General features: G+C 35.5%; 1 protein-coding gene across 1 annotated transcript in view; it reads right to left on the reverse strand.

Annotated features, from left to right (window-relative positions):
* Positions 1–16,116, reverse strand: part of LOC126975619 (irregular chiasm C-roughest protein-like) — a 135,744-nt gene that overhangs the window by 73,074 nt on the left and 46,554 nt on the right. Inside the window, exons 2-4 of the mRNA XM_050823611.1 lie at positions 13,162–13,451; positions 7,660–7,810; positions 7,111–7,191 (exon numbers count right to left, since the gene is read on the reverse strand). Coding sequence (XP_050679568.1) covers positions 7,111–7,191; positions 7,660–7,810; positions 13,162–13,407 — 478 coding nt within the window. The 5' untranslated portion in view covers positions 13,408–13,451. The remainder of the gene's footprint in view (positions 1–7,110; positions 7,192–7,659; positions 7,811–13,161; positions 13,452–16,116) is intronic.

The following is a 16,116-nucleotide window of genomic DNA, read 5'->3' on the forward strand; positions in this document are numbered from 1 at the left end:
GTGGTGTTTAAAATGGGAGCCACTCAGCATGTGTTTCAACACAAGTGTGTTGCAACGCTGATCATCTGTGACCCCCGAGTGACACGTGAACCTCAAAGGCAACACCTGAAGTAAATTATTACTATACTAACTAAACTTAAAAACAAGAACAAACATAATATAAAGTAATTATAAATAATAATACCTAATAATGAGAAATAATAAAACAAAACAAAACAAAAAGCTCCTAATCACTTTGAACGCAGCTAATGCTGGAATACTGACTTCGATATTCATTTAATAGATATGTTTTCATTTTTTTATGACAATAAGGGACAAGTCGTTAATTCAATTAATTAATTTAATTATCGTTTTTTTTCCAGCACTTTGTTGCGTTTTTACTAGAGCTAGCTTTGAAGGCAGCAGTGTGATTGGATCTTTCTATCTTTTTATTTTTTTTATGGAAAAGGAGGACAAACGAGCGTACGAGTCACCTGGTGTTAAGTGATCACCGCCGCCCACATTCTCTTGGTACACCAGAGGAATCACAGGAGCGTTGTACGCGCTTTATGCTATCTTGTCAAACTACACGGTTTCACAGTTCTGGCTTCTTTTTTACTTTAAAAATTTCATTTGTAATTCTGAGACTATCCCATCTTATTATCGTATGCAAATCATACATATAAACATAATGCACTATCAGGATTAGATGAAAATAAAATTAAGGAATCTAGCCACATTCGAGTGGTCAGAACAAACAAACGAGTAAATTGTTCAGCACAATGGTTTGTTGTGAGTGCTGGAATAAGCCACAAGCTCTTCGAGGGTTGAACGTTTTGACTGTTAAATATTATGACTGTTCATTGTCACTATTTATGAAAATTTAATATACTTTCACAAAAATCGTCACCTTTTTGCACTAAATAGTGATTTTCATTATAATAACACTAGAAAACCATTCAGTGATTCGTTGCCAAGGTTTCGCAAAAAGGAAAAAAAATATATTGTAAACAAATAATTAATAAGTATTCTTGATTGGTTAATATGTTTATCTTGACTTGTTTGGTATATTTTGTAATTTCTTAATTTCATTACATCATAGAATGGTTGTTTAATAACTTATACTTATTTTATATAACTATTTCACACATAATTAAGCATGCGGTATTCACCTTAAAAGGCAATGCATTTAGTAATAAGACCCTTGTAAATTAGCATAATTATAAATGTAATATTGTAACTACCACTAACCACGGGTGAATCTAAATAAATAAAAAAAATAGGAATCGATTGTAAGTAATTCTAGAAGGCTTCATAAGATACGTAATAGCTTTGAGGGTACACTTTTATAATAAAGTCGCAGTCACTGTTCAGGCATTATCTATAAATAAATTTGCAACCACCCATGGACACTGCAACTCCAGGGGCCGGCCACGCATCTCCTGCAATCCAGGAGATGCGTGGCTGGCCTTTAAAGTAGGAATACACTCTTATCTTGAAGGTCCCTAAATAGTATCGGTCCAGGAAAAACGCAACCTGTAATTGCGTCCACAAAGCGGCTGTGCGATGCAACAAGATTTTCCCACATCGCGTGGTTGTAAAAAGACTTCGACATGAAATCACGCATTTTGACGTAAAGTCTGGTGGTGGAATTTCCTTTTCCACTGAATGATCTTATTGCCCTAATTCCGACTCTTTCATAGATTTAGTAAAATATTTAAAATTATCAATATTCTTATAACATGGGCCAATCTTTGAAATTTACGTAGAGTGGATGTAGAAGTTAGCCGTTCGAATAGACACAAGTTTGTTCAGTTCAGACTTTCATTGCTAACTTTCAATTTAAATTTACTATTTAATTATTCAGTTCTACGTTTGTTGTACCAAGAATGCTCTACAGTACAGTCTTATGCAATAAGGGTGATATGATACTGGTACTTCTCTGAGTGAATTTTGGAGCTTGGAGTGTATGAACGATTTTATGCTGTGCAATTGACGCCCGGTGGTCTCGTTAAATTTTAATGTGAGACTTATATTACTTGTATAAGACACTATTTTACGCAATAATTTTGTTCCTACACTAATATTATAATTATTTGTCTTTTTAAATACGTTTAAACAAACATAAAATAAGCCTGGGATAGTGTATGCCTATCTCACATACAACGACTATTATTTAACAGAAATTTATTATACGTGACTGAAACCACGGGGCACTGCTATTACAGATATATTTTGAGATCGATCGTTACAGTTATTTATGGACATAAATGAATTATTAATGATTTCATAATTTGCCCTTGTCATATTTTATTTCATTCGACTTATACGATAGGTAACGAATGCTGCACTTTTTTGAGCTTTTAAATGCTTGAGTTGTTAAATAAATAAATTAGTAAGTTAATAAAGGAAATAAGAAGAATTTATTTCCTATTTCGAAATCAATTGCTATATAACACTCTTTGGTGTTAATAAACCACTTATACTGTTTCGGAAATGACGCAAGAATGGAAAGGGAAGAAACTGTGTAAGAAACTCTCCCAGTGTCTGTATTCCTTTTTGGGCTCTTTTTAAGCCAGTGCAACTTATATCGTCGTGATGACTTGTAAAAATTCGCGTTATTGTAGTTGTGTCTTGTGGTGTGACTGGGCTGCTCGTATTAACATAAATATTATTCGTGATATATAAATGTGCTGCATTATGCAGAGAGGCTAAATCTTTACGAAACACCACAAATAAACAATTCATTTATTACTTGATCGTCAACGTTTGTTGATTGCGGCCAAATAGAAGAAAAAGGCCTACTAGGCCAATTTGTTACCTTATTTAGTTACTAGGTGGTAGTTACTGGTTTTTGGAAGCCAGATTGGCCTTGTCTTCAAAATGACTAAGAAGAATGTCGTTCGATATATCGACGTCAAGTAAACAAAAGAATTAGGCTCCAGAAGCAGGCCAACATAATTATGGACAGAAAGAGCAAATTTAACACAAAAAGAACTTTTCTCGTTGTAAACTCTGCAATGACATTATTTCCGCGTTCATAAGTCTGTGTCAAACAATATGAAACTTTGCGACGTTATAATTAAAGTTGATAATCGAGTTGAGTGCCCGGGGCAAGGAGCTCTTATCTGTGTAATTTGAGGGCTTAGATGAAAAACACCCCTTCAAAAGGTACACGATTAAATCAGTACCGGGTTTTGCAGATAATTTTTATCATTTCGGCCGAAGTATTTAGCAGGTGCAATTATGTTATTATTACAAATTTTTAAATTCAACGAAATATTAAAGTTGAAAAATCTTTAAACGCGCTTTTATTTTGTGGGTACATCATAAGTTTAACTAGAGTGAATTAGGGTGTTGACTAAAGTTTTTTTTTTTTAATGAAAATAAGGGACAAGACGAGCAGGACGTTCAGCTGATGGTAATTGATACGCCCTGCCCATTACAATGCAGTGCCGCTTAGGATTCTTGAAACCCCCAAAAATTCTGAGCGGCACTACAACTGCACCTGTCACCTTGAGACAAGATATTAAGTCTCATTTGCCCAGTAATTTCACTAGCTACGGCGCCCTTCAGACCGAAACACATTACTGCTTCACGGCAGAAATAGGCACCGTTGTGGTACCCATAATCTAGCCGGCATCCTGTGCAAAGGAGCCTCCCACAGGTTATTTACGTATTACTTTTTCAATAAAGAAGAAAATAGTGTTGTATTTCTGTATTAAGGGCGTTATCATCATCATCAGACGGAAGACGTCCACTGCTGGACAAAGGCCTCCCCCAAAAATTTCCGGTAATCTTAAACCAAACCGTCGGTCCATTTTGTACGAGATCTACCGACAATGTATCTTCAGGTACGTGGTCGGCATTCGAGGACTTTTCTGCCCCACCGGCCCTCTGTCCATCAAGCAATTGGTGCTGCCCACTGTCACTTTAGTTTCGCAATCATGTCATTGGCTTTGGTTCTCTTACGGGTTTACGACAGGGAAATTCATGTCCAGCTGATTTTCATGTGCCATCAGAATAGCTACTTCCATGCTCACCCTATAATATATAAAAGTGACGATACGGCCGTGTTGTTTTACGTGAACACTAATTAGGGTGCTCCCCCCCCCCCCCCCGTCTAGGAAACAGAATAATTCACATATCCCACCCAACCTAAAGATTTATCCGCTTCTTTATGAACTGAAACAATTTTTTTTATGGAAGAAGGACTAACGTGCGTAACGGATGACTGCTGTTGTCGATTCGATTTATTTGTAGATGTAGAAGCCTATGAAACGACGTCTCTACGCAACGCCAAGTGATGTAGCCGTTTACAAAGCACTGGATGAGCGACAATTTGAGCAGCTCTGTGTTGCACGTGGTCAAATGGTTCAAGCTGATACTGGGGTACGCCAGACCAGAGATGACAACAATACTCCATATGTGGCCGGATGTGTGCTTTATAGAGCGCTAGAATGTGGGCCGGCGTGAAATAGTGCCGTGCTCTATTTTGCTTTGCCAGATTACAGTGGAACTGATAATCGCTCGAGATTTCGAGACCCGATACTAGGTAAGGCTATTTATACTAAATAAGGGAAGTGTTATCGAAGAGCGGCTTACCACAAATGGGTTTTTTATTGTGCTAAACGCGCAAAATTGAGTCTTGAAGACCTGCATGGCCCGTGTATACGGTATCACCAGTACTGTCATCCGCCTAGCAATGTATTTTGTAGGCATCGAACATATAATTGATATGCAGAATAAACAGTGTAGGAGATAGTGCACAGCCTTGGGGAACTTCGGGGCTTCGCGTTCGAGCAAAAAACTAATCAGGGAGTTAATCCTCTCGATTGACTCCCTCTATTGAAGCAACTTTAGAGACGTATTCAATCAAAAAAGTAAGACTTTAGGGAGTTATACTTTCGGGTCGAAAGGGAACATTTTATATGTAGATAATACCAAGCTTTAATACTAGCTCTGGTAAAGTATTGCATATCATGTACGCACTCTACGGCTACCCGAATGCGATGGCGTTGTCCCTACAAATCTAACAAAAAAAAAGTGTGTGTGTACTTACGTATGCACGCAAGAAGTTATACTTCTTTGGCCTGACAAAGCAAAATTCCTTTAAATTATTCAAGACAATAAATTATTAAATAACGAATACGGCTGTACGGGCTTGAACCTTTTGCCTATCCTAATAATGGACGAAGAAACTAAAAAAAAAAATAGGAATGTCGTAAACGTCAGAAAATTTTAATAACCAACTTCACCCTGTTACTGTGATGCGCGCGCATCTTAAAATTTCACTCTCATCATTTTTTCATAACGCGCCTGAAGAAGTATAACTTCAAACAATTTTAACTTTCACTAAAATAAAAACACGCTTATAATACCCCAACCGAAACTTCCACGTTCTAAAATAAAATCATATATTTTATGACCAAGTAATAGCAAAGTCACGGTGTTATTAAATTTTAATAAGATGTTGAAAAATCCCGACTCATTATAACTGAAGCCTTAATATTCGTGAAACCCTACGAGTCACGAGTAAAATGACAAAGGGGTGGCCTAAAAGTTATTCAACAACGTGAGTGTGGTGTGGCTCGGTAGCTAATAGTGTGATATTATTATTTAACTAGTGGCTGCCCGCGACTATGCCCGCCAATATTTCAGTGTAATATTTCAACTAGCAATTGTAGTGCCGCTCAGAATTTTTGGGTTTTTCAAGAATTCTGAGCGGCAGTGCATTGTAATGGGGAAGGCGTATCAATTACCATCAGCTGTACGTCCTGCTCGCCTCCTCCCTTATTAAGCGCTAGTTTTTTTTTTTAAAACTAGCGCTTTCGGCATGAGGCGTGCAGTATAATAATAAATATCATACGAAACCGAATCCCCTTTCGCAGGAAGTTGTTGTGTTAACATTTGCTTAAAACACGTGCTAAATCCTATGTAAACAATTTCTAAAATCTTCCGCTGTTAAAACGTCGTCTTAAAAACATGTTCGTCTAAAAGTTTCAAAATAAACAGTGACAATAACATCTGCCCAAAGGCCCGAATTACTAGAATTTCGCATTCAAACTAGAAGGACAAGTAACACAAGTTAGGATATCATCCCCACCATCTGAATGTGTGGCGGTCCTCCACAGTGCGTTTTTCAAGGAGCTTCTTTCCACGTACTACAAAGCTGTGGAATGAGCTTCCTTGTGCGGTGTTCCGGGACGATACGACACGGGCACCTTCAAAAAAAGCGCTTACACCTTCCTTAAAGGCCGGCAACGCTCCTGTGATACCTCTGGTGTTGCAATAGAATGTGGGCAGCGGTGATAACTTAACACCAGTTGACCAGTACGCTCGTTTGTCCTCATTTTCCATAAAAAAAAGAGGAAAGCCTCAACTGTCTATCTATCTGCGCACTTCATGTCATAAACCGAATTAGATTCAAAAGAAATGGTAAATTATGAATAGAGCGACCGCTTTCGGTTTATTAAGTAATAAATGTAACCATAATTTTATGAAAAAAAAATATGCTCGCTGAGTTTCTTTCGTCAAGACATACTTTTTCGGATGATAGTTTTTGACTTTCAATAAGTTTTCTTAAATATATTTATCGAAATACATAATTTACAAAATAATATAGATTGTAAAAACCACAGACGTTTTACCTCAATGCATCTTAGTCTACGCCTTATGTTATTTTTTTTACAAAATAAATATAATATCATGAGTGTGATATCATATTCCATCTCAGCGGATACTCCAAAGGGAGTGCCGCTTGCGCCTCTCTCTCCCCAAGAGAAGGTCGCCTTCGATGAAGGTTTAGAGCACCAAAAGCCAACCTCAGGTGGTGTTTAGTGGGTAGGCACCTAGGTTTTACGTGAGTCCCACATAACCAACGCCGACTTAGGCTGCGTTGGTATGCATGAAATCTCCCGTCGCTATCCCGGATGGTAGCCCTTTCCCTTGTTTGGGCGCAAAAAAAAATATCATATTTGATTTTTTTACTTACTATAAAAATAAATGATATTAAATTCTTGAAATTTCACAATTCAAGAATATTTGTGTCTAAATTTGCATCGAAGAAGTTCAGCAAAAGCATAAATTAAAATATATATAGTACATAATATAGTGAGTTTTTAATCTTACCCTTTAATCCTGTGCTGACTTGGCACTGATACATAGCGTCATCATCCAAACTCACGTCTCTGATGTCCAAAGAATAGTCTCCTGCGTGGAAAACAAAAAAATTATTACAAAAAATTAATAACTACCTATATACTAACTATATACTATTAATAACTTCAATAATCATAAGTGTTATATTTTAACCTAATATAAAAAAAAAATATTTCTTGGATAGGTTTTTATCATAAGCTAAAAGCGATTTGTTCTTCAATTGCCCTTCTATTCTTCTTTGTACAATTTATATTAGGTAATTATAATTATTAAGTACTTATGATTAATATTTTAAGTTATTTCATCTGCTTAAGACCTTTATTGTATAACAGCATGGATACCTATTTGTTTCAGTCATAATAAGGATATAAATATTGTTCAATCTTAGCACTAATTAGAAAAAACGTCAAAAAATATACTCCAAGCTTGGTGGTATTAAAGAATATGTGACATTGGTAAAGTTGTAGAGATTCATACACAGAAACCACAAAATTAAGAATAGAATGAGAATACTGGTACCTTCTTCATCGCTGCCAACCATCTTATACCTCTCGTACCCCAACAGGTGCCTGTGTGTCCCAAGTCCAAAGTCATCCTTGGTCCACTGAAGCTGTCCCGACTTGCTCTCCACCCGGCATGGTAGTATGACTCTCGATCCCAAAACAGCACTCTGTAAACAACAATTTTATATAATAATCCCAAATACCACAGTGTCTCTAGACGCAGGTTTTTAACCAGTGTGTGTTGCCAGTGATGACGTACGGCACGCAGACGTGGTCGCTAACTATAGATCTGATGAGAAAGCTCATGGTTGCTCAGAGGGCAATGGAGAAGGCTATACTAGGCTATACTAGGCGATACTGACATAGCCCAAATGATTACGAAACTGAAGTTGCAGTAGGCAGGGCACATAGTTCGACGGACAGATGGCCGTTGGGACAGAAACGTCCTCGAATGGCGACCACGCAGCGGAAGACGCAGTGTTGGTAGCCCCCCCACAAGATGGACTGACGATCTGGTCATTATCGCCGGAATACTTTAGATACTAGAGATTCTCATGGAGAGGACGCATAAATTATCTAATTATCTACTAAGGTAGAGGTCCCGGGTTCGATTCCCGATAGGTGAAAACATTTATATGATGAATATTATGTGTGTTTGTTTCCGAGTCATAGATATTTATATGTATTAAATATATCGTTGTCTTGCAACCCATAACACAGGCTATGCCTAATATGGGGCAAGATAATTTGTGTAAAAGTTGGTCAATACATTTAAAAAGAAGACTGCTCAACATAGTAATAATCTAAAATAAAAATACTAAACTTCCCATAAACAGGACTAATTTATAACCCTTCCAAACTTTACCAACGAAAGTCCAATGTGATACGCAAATTTGACAAACAAAATAAATTTATACTTCAGAGAATAAATCAAAAGTTCACCCGCAATTAGCTAACTAGATTCCAAAGGTCGAGCTAATAAATAAATCGGGAGTCCCGCAGGAAGGCCTAAAAATCAAAGTTTCGTACCGCGGAATATTAATTTGGGAAATTCCTTGCCATAAATCAAACTTTTCTCCAATATTTCCTGGAGCATTTTGGAAAGTTGACATGAAGTGAATCGTATTGAAAATATTCGTGGATATTAAAAATTCCTGTTCTCGACGATGCCAAAATTTTTAAGAAATACTTATATCTGTATCCGCTAAGAATTTTATACGAATTGCTAATACTGAACTTTTACGTAAGATAACTTTTCCATGCATTTTCAACCGACTTTAGAAAAGGAAGGTAGTTCTGTAATAAGCGTGACTATTTTTTTGTTTGTAACCTCAGAACTCTGATAATAATAAACCAATTTACAATGTAAATAAAATCCTACGCGAACTAGTTTTTAAGAGATTTTCTCCATTTTTTGAATTTGTTTTTTATTTGATTTGCACCAAAATTTATGAAAGATGCAATCAGTATGAGTTCTGATCTACTTTCAATGATATATCTAAGTAACTAATGCTCACTAAAGCATATTAATATGTTTATTTATTTTATCATTACTCATACTTATAGTATAGATATTAAGTAGTACCTATTATGCAGATACCTACCCATATAGATATTTGGTTACAATATTTTTATAAAACGAAACGACCTATTTAATCTCAAAATAAATCTCATTTTTGTTGAGTAGGTATCGGACCATGTTGAATTTTTCAAATACCGTTTATAATATAATAAATGGGAGAACTGTTATTGGCAATTGACAATAATAATATTGTAACAAAATTATTAGTTATTTATCTAATCTGTAATATGCTATTGGTTCACTTAATAAAATATCCGATCGCGCGAAATTCATAAAAGTTGTTATGTTTTTTCAAAGTTGTAGCTTCATCTACAGGATCTAGTTGATAACTTGCTTAATACTTATGACTGTATAATATAAGGATATTAGATTAAGTTTCATATTTTTAATTTACTTTCCTCACTACTCGGATGTATTGTAACACAATTTAATTATACTGGGTATTACATTTTAGGCAATATAGAAATTTTGGTATTTTTAACAATGATTCAAGTATTTCCAAACAAAGTATTATTTTATGTAGTAGAAATGGATGAGGTGCGACAAGATAATAAAGCCGCTTTTTTAATAAATCAATTGGTTTTGTGCATAAACAATCCAGGCAACGCCAATGGCCACGCATGGAGTATTGCTGTCATCTCTGGTCTGGCGCACCACAGTATCAGCTCGATCAATTTGACCGCGTGCAACGCAGAGCAGCTCGAATTGTCGGGGACCTAGTGCTCTGTGAACGGCTGGATCACTTGGCGTTGCGTAGAGACGTCGCTTCATTGTGTGTTTTCTACCGCATTTATCACGGGGAGTGTTCCGTAGAGCTGTTTAAACTGATTCCTGCCGCCGAATTCCACCTTCGCACGACACGCCACAACTTAGGATATCAACCCCACCATCTGGATGTGTGGCGGTCCTCCACAGTGCGGTTTTCAAAGAGCTTTCTTCCACGATACGACATGGGTACCTTCAAAAAAAGCGCGTACACCTTCCTTAAAGGCCGGCAACGCTCCTGTGGTTCCTCTGGTGTTGCAAGAGATTGTGGGCGGCGGTGATCACTTAACAACAGGTGACCGTACGCTCGTTTGTCCTCCTATTCCATAAAAAAAACGCGCATTAGTAATAATAATTATGACATGACGTAAATATTATTCATATTATGATATTTTTATTAACTACTATCTGACCCGACAGACGTTGTTCTATAAATAATAAATAAAATACTATTTGCTACTTCTTGCTATAAACCTTTTGATTTTTAAATATTTCTTTATCTTTTTATGAGAATTTGTTGTAATATAATTCTTATTATTAGTGGAGCTTTCATTTGTTAAATCTACAGATACCATGCTTTGTTTTTGAAGCAATTCAGACTCAAGTATGTTCATTCGACTTAAAGCCCATTCATATTCAGAACTACATTTGTCAAATGAATTAATGACTTTATGTAAGCTGTCCCTTTCTAAGGTTAAATCTAAACATTTTTGGTGCATGTCTGCCAGCTAGGACTTAAGAGAAGAGTCTGTTTTAAATACTTTTTGGATCTCCAATTCACACTCTTCCCGTTCATTTAAAAGTATTTGACAAAGATCCTTTGACTTCTTTAGCTCCTTAGCAGCACAGTTCAGCTTGTTTTCCATTTCTTTCATGGTAGCCTTCCGGGTTTGCATAGTGAGGCTTGAATTCTTGGGAACTTGTAGGCAGTAGTTAAGTAACTGTCAAAATATAAAGCTATGTATAATCTTGTTATAATAGTGTGTAAGAAGAGGATACAGGTTAATTAACTCCAATTAACTCCAAAAGTGCAGAACTCAATGGTTTACTATGGTTAATTGCCAATTCGATTACTATGAGAAGTTAATTATATTTTTCCTTGCTATTATTAGTATGTATAGTGTAAGAAGGATGATGGTGAATATTGTATGCGGCAGTTGATGTTGTGGTCTTCAGCTCAGCTTCCACGTTTTTGTCAAGTTGAGAGAGACAAACAGGGCCAATGTAGTGACTGTGAGTACCTAGTGTAAAAGTGTTATAAATTGTATATAGCTACGAAACGAACAACGCACTACAACGCTAACAACTATTAAATGTAAGTAAATAGAACAAAATACTTCCCTCGTTTTTGTTTTTTGAATTTTGTAATATGACAGTTGGGCCGGTACAACTAAGTTAGTATTCCATTATCTTCTTGAGATTATTGCGATATTCCACACTTATTTTATATAATTTATAACTTTAATGTACACAATAGCAAATCAAGATTTATTTATTTTCAATATTTCTAATTATTTAAAATAAAATTAAAATCAGCTATAAAGTTAATTTTACGTCTCAGTGCCAGGGTTGCCAACCTAGCATCACTGTTGTTCATGACACAATGTTTCATAACATCAAGAATTATTTTGTGAAATATGCTCCGTGTTGTTATAACGAAATTGTTGCACAGCAGAACTGTCAAACCGTGCGTCAAAAAATTATTCACTCATAGAATGTATGTCCATACAAAATAAATACCTATTAGAAATAAAAATAATTATGGACCCCAAATCGAAATAAAATCCATCCTATCTCTCAAGTCAGACTTAACTGCACTCCATGAAGTAATCCCCATTAAAGTTCGTTCATTAGTTTGACACTGGATTTATATCTATACATTTTTACATAAACATAAAATTGGAGTGTCTGTTTGTAATATTGAAATAACCGTTTTTACTACATGTATATGAATATATTATGTACGGTACATACACCAAATTAAATTTTTTTACATTCCGATTCATTTTTACTCCGAAATGACTAGACCGATTTTGACGCGACGTTGATTGGCAGGTAGCTGATGTAATAAGGAGAACCTTAGGCTACGTTTATTTAAGAAAAATTCTTTAATTTTACAAAGATAAAGTAATGTCGAAATGTCCAAGAAACGGCCTAACTCTAAAAATAATTATATGGCATAACAACGTTTGCCGGGTCAGCTTGCTTCCTATATAATGACTCAGGTAGTGACACAGCAAATTGTCTTAGGGCCGTTCCCAATATTCAGTCTATCTCTTACTTGAGATAAAAATCGTAACTATCGTTGACTTTTGTGTCCCAATACACTTATCGACGGTAACTCACCTTATCCCTACACGCTGTCTGTCAATGGGACGACGTATAGCTTACCAGCGATAGAATTTTGTATGTAAATTGCAATTCACGCGTCCCAATATAAAGCGATAAGAATGGCTTATCGGGTATATTGGGTCAGCTTCAGATTATTGACAGCTCATTACTGACGGTAGAAGCTAGTAATTTATCTCTATCTGTAGATAGTATATTGGGAACGGTCGTTAGTCGCTCGAACTCAGAGATCTGTAACTGAAACTTAAAACGATGCATAACAACGAAGGAAGTTTGCACCATCTTTCTTGGAAAGTTTTCGTAAGATGCATAGCACAAATTCTTCATGTAGATTTATATCAGTCAAACGGTGTAAAATTTGATGAACTGCAATGGCATTTGATGTCAATGTGGGTTGCTTGTTAGTTTTCCCTTAAGGTGTAAAGTTCAGGTAATCATGTTTAATTTTATTAGTATTATTTTAGTAGAGGTTACTAGCTTTTACCCGCACTTTCGTCCGCGTGGAATTTGGTCTGTAATATATATACCCTGTGAATTTTAATCTCCTATTTTATCCCTATGTAGGGCAAAGTTTCGGAAATCGAAGAAATGCTTATAAATAACTTCTTATCAAGTGCCAAAATACAAAGTTTCATGGTTTTATCTCTGAAAATGCATAATTCCCATGCGGACTTTCATCCCTTATTTCAACCCGTTCATGCCCTTTTTTAGGCACTGTAGTAGCAAGTTGGAGCTCAGCGGTGTCCAATCCTTAATCTTTCCTAACCTTACCTTAATGAATGTATAAAGTTTTGTTAGATAGAACAATAATTTAGCTCATACCTGGTCTTGAGGCTCCAGTGCAAATCGCTGCTCCCCATAAGCACTTACACTCACTATCATCATTAACACCGTCCACATTCTTAAAACACAAAATACTTCCATCACTGTCCTTATCAGAAGAAACAACATATTATTGAAACTTGGATTTTTTACATTTATATATGAACAGGCTTCATTTTTCAACGTAATCTTATCGTCCACGACTAGATTAGTTTGAACTCTTTTCAAATAGTCATTCATCTCCATATTTAGCAGTGCAATGGTTTCGGTTGATCCATTTGTTGGTATATCTGTAACAAAACATGGTAATGTTAATCAATTGCGTATTAACTACAATTTGAAATAAATGGTATTACATCACGGCAGCCATTGTTTGTTGGGAGCCGAGGAATTGGGTCCAACCAAAAAAATCTCATACGCGAAAGGGATGGTAGATATTGTAGTGTATCTCGCTTACTCACAATAAAACTCTAATTTATGTGTCTCTGTCACATTATTATTGTTATTTTAGTAATGCATAATTAATTCAACTTCTATGTGCGGGTATAGTGGAGATTTTTTTCCTCCCACAAACCTCATGTAAGCATAATAAATTTTTATCCCTCAGCACGATCTACGTGCTGAGGGATAAAAACCTAACTTATTTCTACAACCCTATCTAAGGGTTGTAGAAATAAGTTTTCTGAGACCTACATATATAAGGTTTAATGTTTATTTGCTATATTAAGTAGAATATAAGTAATTTTGTACATATTTTATTAACAAATATAGAAGATTGAAATTAAAAAATTTTACAACTAACGCCAGGCTTCGACAGCCTGGCGATGGTTTGCGCGCATTTCGTAAAAATTAAGATTTTTTATGAAAATGAGGGACTAGACGAGCAGGACGTTTAGTTGATAATTGGTAATTGATACACCCTGCCCATTACAGTGCTGCTCCGGATTCTTGAAAAACCCAATAATTCTGAGCGGCAATACAATTGCACTCGTCACATTAAGACATAGGATGTTAAGCCTCATTTGCCCAGTAATTTCACTAGTTACGGCGCCCTTCAGACCGAAACACAATTAAGTTTACAAAATTAGCCTCCCTCTGGTACGAATCTGATAATTTTCAGTACGACAAAAGACAAAAATCTTCAAAAATGTGGCTATTAGAAGCAATTAGGATTCAAATCTAACGGAGAGCTCTAAAGCGTACGTTGAATGATATTATAAGAATTTATATAAGTCAAAGTCAAAGTCAAAAAATCTTTATTCACTGTAAAACTTTATAAGTTATTTAGTGCAAGTCAGGATGAAGTACAAAAGTTAACAAAATTTAGAATTCCAACTATCTTTATCATTCAAATAATCTTTCACGCTATACGCCTTAGATGTTAATTTATTTTTTACGATACATTTAAATTTTTTAATAGGTAACATTTTAATTTCATTTGGGAGTTTATTATAAAATACAACACAATCCATTTTAAAAGATTTAGCAATATTACGGAGCCCAGTAGATGGAATTGCGAGTTTATGTTTGTTTCGAGTATTGACACTGTGTACATCACTATTCTTTTTAAATTGGCTAATATTTTTATGTTTAATATAAACTAACGATAGATATTAAAGTTTCAGTCTGTGGTCGTGTTAGACTGCAAACTACTTGATGCATTAATGATATGTATTACTCATGAATAATTTCCATCGTTGGTAGTTAAGGTCGATAATGCTCGAATGGCGATTTGATTAAGTTTGATTTTCTGGTAATTGGACTGCGCATACATCAGTACCTACTTGAGAAGATTAGGGTGCATTGTAACGTCGACATTCGAAATTCAATTTAGTAAAGTTTAGTGATTTGAAGTTTAAACATAATCTGTATGTGGTTAGTTAGGTTTATGAACTTTAAGCCAAAATTGAAAATCAAAGCAAAATTTACATTTAATTTCTGTAGTATCATTTTTTATCGTTTCATAAGAAAATAAATGACAAGACAGCCAGCACGTTCTGCTGATAGTAATTGGGCCTAATTACACTGCAGTGCCGCTCAGAATACTTGAAAGACCCAAAAATTCTGAGCAGCACTACAATTGCGCTCGTCATTGTCCTAATACTAGTAATAAATTTATTATTTACATGTAGGCCCCCCACAATTTGGACCAACGATCTGGTCAAGATCGCCGGAAAAGGTTGGATGACCGATCGTTGTGGAGATCTTTGTGGGAGGCCTTTGTCCAGCCGTGGACTTCTTCAGGCTAATATGGTGGTGATTCCAAGTAAACTGAAACGGTACGGTCGTGGCTTACCTCATGTTCACTCTAATACAAGCAAGCGCCGTGCAACACTTTTTCTATTTGTTTTCATGATATTAAATAATATTATAACACTAGCTGACCCAACAAATGTTTATTTCCATAAAAAGTTATAAAAAAGAATCAATTGTTAATAAAATTGTTTGAGGTATGAAAAAAGATGACGACCGATTCTCAGACCTACCAGATATATCTAACATTAATTAATCGTATTACAATAATTATTATATTCGGTTGCCATATTGCAACCCTGTTGCGAACCTGTGGATAGAACAGAATAATATAAAAAACGCGATAAAAAAAATAGTTGTAGATCGTAGAAGGACGAAAACTTTTAAGTTGTCTGTATTTTTCAATACTGATTCACAAAAAAAATAAGGAAAGTTGTCAAAAAAATAAAAATATATATTTAAGAGCGGGTCACCCTTATCATTTAAAGGAATAAAAAATCCGATATGCAGACATAATTTCATACAAATCCGTTCAGCCGTTTTGGAGGAGTTTGGTAACAAACACCGGGACACGAGAATTATGTATAATACATTTATCAATTAGGTTAAAAATATTTTCTTGTCAAATAAGACATAAATATAGTAACAAGTACCATCAACTTTGATTTATCCGGTCGAGAGGAAGAGGAAATTAATTACTTC

This window comes from Leptidea sinapis, chromosome 2, assembly GCF_905404315.1.
Source record: "Leptidea sinapis chromosome 2, ilLepSina1.1, whole genome shotgun sequence".
Classification (NCBI taxonomy): domain Eukaryota; kingdom Metazoa; phylum Arthropoda; class Insecta; order Lepidoptera; family Pieridae; genus Leptidea; species Leptidea sinapis.